Source organism: Colobus angolensis, unplaced genomic scaffold (assembly GCF_000951035.1).
Source record: "Colobus angolensis palliatus isolate OR3802 unplaced genomic scaffold, Cang.pa_1.0 Scaffold2, whole genome shotgun sequence".
Lineage (NCBI taxonomy): Eukaryota > Metazoa > Chordata > Mammalia > Primates > Cercopithecidae > Colobus > Colobus angolensis.
In genome coordinates this window covers 24,797,707-24,806,633 of record NW_012115154.1, presented here as the reverse complement: position 1 = coordinate 24,806,633, position 8,927 = coordinate 24,797,707, and the positions used below count along the sequence as shown (strand labels likewise).

The 8,927-nt window shown below is 40.5% G+C and overlaps 1 protein-coding gene across 1 annotated transcript in view; it reads left to right on the top strand.

The window, feature by feature from the left end:
* The window catches only part of LMBR1 (limb development membrane protein 1), a 176,224-nt gene that overhangs the window by 161,276 nt on the left and 6,021 nt on the right, over window positions 1-8,927 (top strand). The window contains exon 15 of the mRNA XM_011941598.1: window positions 7,038-7,199. Within this exon, the coding sequence (XP_011796988.1) occupies window positions 7,038-7,199 (162 nt within the window). The remainder of the gene's footprint in view (window positions 1-7,037; window positions 7,200-8,927) is intronic.

Sequence of the window (8,927 nt, the reverse complement as noted above, 5' to 3'; positions counted from 1 at the left end):
TATCCTGAAGAGTGTTTTCCAACTTGGTTCCATTCTCCCCGTCACTTTCAGGTACACCAATGAGACGTAGATTTGGTCTTTTCACATAGTCCCATATTTCTTGGAGGCTTTATTCGTTTCTTTTTATGCTAAACTTCTCCCTTCATTTCATTCATTTGATCTTCAATCACTGATACCCTTTCTTCCAGTTGATCGAATCAGTTACTGAAGTTTGTGCATGCATCACGTAGTTCTCACTCATGGTTTTCAGCTCCATCAGGTCATTTAAGGACTTCTCTACACTGGTTATTCTAGTTAGCCATTCGTCTAATCTTTTTTCAAGGTTTTTCGCTTCTTTGCAATGGGTTCGCACATCCTCCTTTATCTCGGATAGGTTTGATTATCTGAAGCCTTCTCTCAACTCGTCAAAGTCATTCTCTGTCCAACTTTGTTCCATTGCTGGTGAGGAGATGTGTTCCTTTGTAGGAGAAAAGGCACTCTGATTTTTAGAATTTTCAGCTTTTCTGCTCTGGTTTCTCCCCATCTTTGTGGTTTTATCTACCTTTGGTCTTTGATGATGGTGATGTACAGATGGGGTTTTGGTGTGGATGTCCTTTCTGTTTGTTAGTTTTCCTTCTAACAGTCAGGACCCTCAGCTGCAGGTCTGTTGGAGTTTGCTGGAGGTCCACTCCAGATTCTCTTTGCCTGGGTATCACCAGCAGAGGCTGCAGAACAGAATACGGCAGAACAGCAAATGTTGCTGCCTGATCATTCCTCTGGAAGCTTCGTCTCAGAGGGGCACCTGGCCGTGTGAGGTGTCAGTCGGCCCCTACTGGGAGGTGCCTCCCAGTTAGGCTACTCTGGGGTCAGGGACCCACTTGAGGAGGCAGTCTGTCCGTTCTCAGATCTCAAACTCTGTGCTGGGAGAACCACTACTCTCTTCAAAGCTGTCAAACAGGGATATTTAAGTCTGCAGAAATCTCTGTTACCTTTTGTTCAGCTGTGCCCTGCCCCCAGAGATGGTGTCTACAGAGGCAGGTAGGCCTCTTTGAGCTGCATTGGGCTCCACCCAGTTTGAGCTTCCAGGCTGCTTTGTTTACCTACTCAAGCCTCAGCAATGGCTGGCACCCCTCCCCAGCCTCGCTGCTGCCTTGCAGTTCAATCTCAGACTGCTGTACTAGCAATGAGTGAGGCTCTGTGGGCATGGGACCCTCCGAGACAGGCGCAGGATATAATCTCCTGGTGTGCCATTTGCTAGGACTGTTGGAAAAGGGCAGTATTAGGGTGGGAGTGACCCGATTTTCTTTGTGCCGTCTGTCACAGCTTCCCTTGGCTAGGAAAGGGAATCCCCTGACCTCCTGCTCTTCGGCTCATGCTCAGTGGTCTGCACCCACTGTCCTGCACCCGCTGTCTGACATGCCCCAGTGAGATGAACCCAGTACCTCAGTTGGAAATGCAGAAATCACCCGTCTTCTGCGTTGCTCACACTGGGAACTGTAGACTGGAGCTGTTCCTATTTGGCCATCTTCTCTTATCCTGTCTTTCTTCTCCTTCAGGGACTCTATCACAAGTACATAAGACATTTCAAATGAATTCATGGTTCATTGATGCTTTGTTCATTCTTTTCTTATTTTGTTCCTTGTTTTGTTTTGTTTTCCTATTGCTGTGTCTTTAAATTTACTAATCTCTTCTTCTGCAGTGTCCAATCTGCCGTTCATCCCGTCTGGTGTGCTTTTCATGTCCCACTGTGTAATTTTCCTTTGTGGAAGGTCAATTTCAGTCTATTTTCTTTAATATGTCTACTTAGCAAGTTTTATCTTTCCTCTAGCTTTTGAAATAAGGAATGTAGTTAAAAATAACTGTTGTAATGTCTTTGCTACTCATTTTGTCACCTGCTTCATTTCTTGACCAGCTGCTCCCCACAAGCATACACTGGTCAGTTCTCTGCCAGGTTCTTCCATTGTGCAGCCCTCTGGCCACTGTGTCATCCTCATGCTCCAAGCTTCATCTCTTGATCTTAGGGAGATGGCTGGAGGCCCGCCGCAGCTCTTCCCTCTACATTGCAGTGCCTCTTTGGACAGTAAACTGTGGCAATCGTAGGGCCCACCTTGTTTGTTTCTCATCTCTCAGTGATCACTGTCCTGGGTTTCCTGATGTCTAGGGTCTTGAAAACTGTTGTTTCATATATTTTGTTCAGTGTTTCAGTTTATTCAGTTGGGAGGGAAAATCTGGTCTCTCTTACTGCATATAGGCTGGAACCTGAAGTCAATAAGTATATCTCCAATTGATATAATTTCTTGAAAATATACTTGCACAGCAAGACTGGTCAAAGGTAAAGCCAGCTGGGCACAGTGGCTCATGCCTGTAATTCCAGCACTTTGGGAGGCCCAGGTGGGCGGATCACCTGAGTTCAGGAGTTTGAGACCAGCCTGACCAACATGGTGAAACCCCATCTCTACTAAAAATACAAAAATTAGCCTGGCATTGGTGGGCGCCTGTATTCCCGACTACTTGGGAGACTGAGGCAGGAAAATCGCTTGAACCCAGGAGGGCTTGGTTGCAGTGAGCTGATATTGTACCACTGCACTCCTGGGCAACAAGCGCAAAACTTCGTCTCAAAAAAACAAAAAAAGGTAAAGCCTTTGCTTCAGCAGCATCATGTTTCATTCCACCCCAGAAGTGCAACCTCTCTTTCGTTTTTCGATGACTTTGTTTTTGAATGAATAAAACAATTGGCAATGAGTCTATTTAAATGATTCCTGTTTTAAAATGATTGTAGATTTCATTATTTCATACTCTTTGTCACTTTTTTTCCCCAACACTGTCTTAGCTAATATTTCAAAAATCTCGTTTAGAGGAAGAGATTTGAAAACACAGTATAATTAACCTTTGAGTTCAGAATGAAAAAAGTATGTTAATCCTAATATTTCAGCAAAGAACATTTAATCTATACATTTTTAAAAAATAAGATGTATGTGTTCTTTCTGGTAATCTTACATTAAAACCATGGATATTTATGTCAGCCATTTGTGTAATATGCTAACATATATAATTTATTGATAAAGTCAGATTAATGATCCCTTTATGTGTCAAGCTTTATAAACTCTCTTAACTACTTTTTGCTGCTTTAGGAAGATGAATAGGCTTCCTAAAAGTAGAAGTTTACTCAGGTGGGCTAAAGAACATACATTCTATTGACTCATACTGCAGGTAGAGAAACCAGCCCTTTCTTAAATGAGATTTTATTCTGTATGTTCTTTTATAGGTATGAATAGAAAAAGACTGTTATTCAAGGAATTATGCATAAAATATTTTCAGTTGAATTCTAATGGGTGGAGTTGATGTGCAGTTTGTCATGAAGAATTTTTTTTATTGACAGATAATCTAGATAATGTGACCTTATGCTTAGCCACTGCTTAACTTACTAAGCTTCTTGCCTGGTGTATATTTTACTTAATCTTTTAACAGAATAAACTTCCAAATGGACATAAGCATTTAGATATTTGACTAAGAGAGTTAAACAACAACATTTGATAATTAAATCTTTCTAATAGTAGTATTTTAAAATATTTTAAAATTTGCTTGCTTTTAAAATACTTTTACTTTTTTACAGAAATAGAGGTTTTAAAGTCTTTTATATTTGTCAAATGATTGCTGTTAAAGCTTTGTCTGAGTATTGTCATGTTTTCTTAATTGTTGGTGCTTTTGAATTTTTTTTTTTTGAGACGGAGTCTCGCTCTTTCGCCCAGGCTGGAGTTCAGTGGTGTGATCTGGGCTCACTACAAGCTCCGCCTCCTGGGTTCAGGCCATTCTCCTGCCTCAGCCTCCTGAGTAGCTGGGACTACAGGCGCCCACCACCAGGCCCGGCTAATTTCTTTGTATTTTTAGTAGAGACGGGGTTTCACCGTGTTAGCCAGGATGGTCTCAATCCCCTGACCTCGTGATCCGCCCGCCTCGGCCTCCCAAAGTGCTGGGATTATAGGCGTGAGCCACCGCGCCCGGCGCTTTTAATTTTGAAAGTACATTTTATAATCTATTGCCATGCCAGAAACCTCTCAGGCAGAATTTTAGAGAAGTTCTTTTTTAAAGTTTCTTGTGGTCCAGTCTTTATAGAAAATTTTCAGATTTGAAGAACTGTGTGTTGATCAGAGTGATCTATTAGTCAATCTATCAGATTTTTAAAAATATTCAACACGATGATGTCTTGGAACTAGTTTTTATGAGGTAGTATTTATCTAGTTATTCAGCGCACTATAGCAACAGGCTCCTGGGTTTCTGTTTATGAAGTCAACCTGAAATAGCCTGGAAACCAAAACATCTGATGATAGAGACTGTTCTTTGCCTAGATGTTCCGTATTAGGTCTCGACCCTGAGTCTCAACATACCAAGTTGAATCCATTAAGAAGTTCTAGTGAAGCACTTTCCCGTTTTTCAAAACATACCTTCCATTCTTACCATGATGGTGCATTCGGATTCTTGACTTCTCATTATGTGGTAGTGCTGTCACAACACAGGACACAGGCCATGTCTGGGGGGGTTGGATTACCTACCGCAGAGCATCTACCAGTGGTGTCCAAAGTGGAGTCTGTGCATTTCCATAAAGTAAGTCGTTGGACTATTTGAAGAAACTATTAGAATTTGTATTTATATTTATTGTTATGATTTTTTTAAAAGTCTTTGTTTTGTCTGTATATGTCATTGAATAGTATATATGTAGCTTATAAATAATTAAATACACATATATGGAGTATAGATGGTCAAATTTTGTTTTCACTAATGGTAGTATAAAATTTCAAGAGCAGTTAAGACTCGTGTAGAGCATCTGGGCAAGGGTTTGATTCTGGGATCTCCCGTTTCCTCCGTCAGTGAGCTTCATGCTGTGTAAAATTTGGGTGTCTGTGTCTGTGGGTTTTTCTTTTGAGAAGATTCATAGCTCTCACCAGATTCTTAAAGGAGTCTTTGGCCCTAATGAGAAAATTACTTATCTGGGATCTCTGGGCTGCAGCCACTGAAGCTTGTTTTGGTAGGATTATATCTTGTTTAAAGATCACTTCCTAGGCTAAATGAAATGGTGCTTTATTTGAAAAATAAAACTTAGGCTGGGCGCGGTGGCTCAAGCCTGTAATCCCAGCACTTTGGGAGGCCGAGACGGGCGGATCACGAGGTCAGGAGATCGAGACCATCCCGGCTAACACGGTGAAACCCCGTCTCTATTAAAAATAGAAAAAAAATTAGCCGGGCGAGGTGGCCGGCGCCTGTGGTCCCAGCTACTTGGGAGGCTGAGGCAGGAGAATGGCGTGAACCCGGGAGGCGGAGGTTGCAGTGAGCCGAGATCCAGCCACTGCACTCCAGCCTGGGCGACAGAGCAAGACTCCATCTCAAAAAAAATAAAAAAATAAAAAGAAAAATAAAACTTATAATTAGACATGTATTCCCTTTAACAAAGTAAAGTTTTATTAATATGAATAGCTGAGAAACTGCAGCCAAGATTGTTGTCATCTTCTCATAACCATGTGTGACAGATGCTGTGTACTCTTCTGGTGTCTGCATTAACCTTTTTAAAAAAGCTATTTTATTGTATGTTTTCATTAATTGTCTACCTTTAAAAAATATTTTGGTATATTATTGCCTTTCAATTTCAAACACATTTGTCCTGGGTAGAAGTGGCTACAGAAGAGCTACTTTTGAGATCTCCTGTTTTTATGACAATGTTTATATTTGGTTTTTCTGTTGTCTCTCTAAGCTGCTTTTGTAGAGGCTCTCTGTAGTAGATGATGCCATTGCATTGGAGTGAGGATGAGAGTTCAGTTCAAAGGTCAACTGATAATGTAAAATTGAGTTTAGTCAAAGTTATTCTTGAAATCACCCATAAAAAATCCTTAAATCACCCTTAAAATATTAGGTACATGATTTTGTTTATACAATTTTATAGACAATTATTATTTCTTCTCATTCTTTGTAGTTTAAATTTTATATGGCCCCCAAGTAGCTCTATCCTTTCTTCCTTGAAGAATGTTGACATTCCCAGTATCTGTCACTTGACCAATGCCTGAGTGATATGATTTATTTATCTATCAGTGGTCAGAAAAATCCTACCATTCATGTATTTTTTCCAATAAATACTGGACCTGGCCATGTGCTCATTTAATAGAATGACTATTTAAACTATTTTTAAGTAAAAAGATTTTTAAAAATGTGTATAGATGAATTTAAGTAACTTCAATGCATATATTATGTCATCCTACTGTATTTCCTGCTTTGCCTTTTTACCCTACAAACCTATAAGCATTAAACTCAGATTAACAATTTATTATGGAAGGAAATTATCTTATTTATTCATTTATATAATACATATTAAGTGTGTATAAGACATTATTCTGGGCACTGGGATTATAGGGGTGAAACAAAGTTCCTGTTCTTACAGAACCTGCATTCTAGTGGGGAAAACAGGCAATAAATAAGCCAAAAAGAAAAAAAAATTACTTTATGTGTGCTATGAAGAGTCATAATTAGTATAGAAGGCCATGGCAGGTCCAGCTGTTTTAGATAGGGGAGTCAGAGGTTTCCTCTCTGAGGAGATGGCATTTGCCCAGAGACCCGACTGAAGAGAGGGGACGGGCAGTTCCTCCAGAGGGCAGCAGCAGAGGAGGCGTAAGGATGTTCTCAGGCATCTTTTTCATCGTGACTCTTGCTTCCTGTGATCAGTGACAGGCTTCCTGTCTCAGTAGAGCCTGCAGTCAGCCATTCTACCCATGTACGCAGCACGAGAGCTTGATCTTTCATGGAAGCGTGACTCCCATCGGACGTCAGAGGGCATTCATTCTGACCTCGCTACTCATCACTTGCAAGTGACTGTGGCGTGTGTGTGAAGCAGGTTAGGGCTGGCTTGAGGCTGTCCCACTAGATGATAGTTACGTATTTTAAACTAGGATTTATTCATTACAGCATCTCACGTAACAGAAGAGAGAAAGTCCATAGAATTCTGTCTAACTTGTACTTTACTTTTAGCACTGTCTTAACCTGATTTCATTAAGGGCTATTTTATTTATTTTTAACAGGAATCACTAGATTTGATCTACTTGGCGACTTTGGAAGGTTTAATTGGCTGGGAAATTTCTATATTGTATTATCCTACAATTTGCTTTTTGCTATTGTGACAACATTGTGTCTGGTCCGAAAATTCACCTCTGCAGTTCGAGAAGAGCTTTTCAAGGCCCTAGGTAATCCTGAGGTTTATGGGTATTTCTTCCTCTTTCTACTAAATAATAATTTCGACATTTGAGTTAATACTACATTTTCAGCTGTTTAGTTTCCTAGATTTGTAAAACCTTAGAGGTCAAGTTATTGATCCACTACGTTGTGCAAAATTACTTCATTAAGCCTTAGCTTCCTTATCTGTAATATAGTGATAGTATCATCTTCCTTTTAGGGTTTTTGTGAAGATCAACTGAAATAATTCTCATAAGATCCTTAGCATAGTGCCTGGCACATCATAAGAACTCAGTAAATGTTACCCCTTTATTATGACGATGGTGGTCATGGTGGTGGTGAGGATGATATGGTGTTAAAAGCTTGTTCCTTGGTAATAATATCTTTTAGTTAAAGCTTTTTTGAGGCTTGGATTTTATAAGTATTAGGCTAATCCATAAGTCTCTTCAGTAAGCCAAATAATAAATTCAAGGTGAAAATGTTAGCATTCTTGGCATTGATATAATAGAAGAGAGAGGATTTACTGTTATGTATTCCAAGAGTCACATGTATTGTAATGGTGTTAAAAATTGGTAGGTTTAGCTAAAGGGTACAAACATAACCTATGAATGTATTTTTTATGCTTATTTCCACATTAGTGCTAAACATATGTCAAGTCTTTTACTTTAAGAATGCCAGGACAGGCCGGGCACGGTGGCTCAAGCCTGTAATCCCAGCACTTTGGGAGGCCGAGACGGGCGGATCACGAGGTCAGGAGATCGAGACCATCCTGGCTAACACGGTGAAACCCTGTCTCTACTAAAAATACAAAAACTAGCCGGGCGAGGTGGCGGGCGCCTGTAGTCCCAGCTACTCCGGAGGCTGAGGCAGGAGAATGGCGTGAACCCGGGAGGCGGAGCTTGCAGTGAGCTGAGATCCGGCCACTGCACTCCAGTCCCGGCGACAGAGCGAAACTCCGCCTCAAAAAAAAAAAAAAAAGAATGCCAGGACAAAGTAAATGATCTTGGTTTGGGGGGCGGGGTTGTAATTTTATGACAGAAGAAGGGAAAGGCAGTGACTTCTTGTAGAAAATTATTAAAACTCCTGACATTAGCTCATTTACCTGAGTTGACATCATTCGAATGCGTATGACTCCATATTGGGGCTTTTAGCTATTGCAAAAGGCCACATATTGATGGATTCATTAAGGTCCAGTTTTCAGATAACTTAAACTATATGAGCAGCAATAAACCTTCTCACATCACCAGGCCTTTCCAACCTTGATGTTTGAGAAGGTGACCTTTGGGAGGCACAGAAGATTTCAGATGAGCTGGCCATGTGTATTTCACTTTGCATATGCCCTGGGAGGGGACGGCTCATCAAATGCTGGCCTGACAGGATAAAGTCACAGCTCATCTCAGCTGACGCGCCAGATAATTTATGCCTTTTAATGCTTAGGTTTAATAAAGCTGGCCCAACTTGAAGTGGGAATCAAACAGTCCTTTTTGTCGGATGTCTAGCATTAAAACTTAATTTTTAAGCCTGTTACAATATCAGCAAGATTAGTTAGCCATGGTCTCAGATAAATTTCCACTTTGCATTCACTAAATGAGATGGTTACAAATGGACTGCTGTAAGTTTAGCTTTTGAATTAGGTATTTTGGACATCATTTTGCTAAAGAAAGCCTTTATTAAAGTAATAAAACATAACCTGATATAAAAGGCCTTATATGCATGTCAGCTCACTGACCATAGGAGAG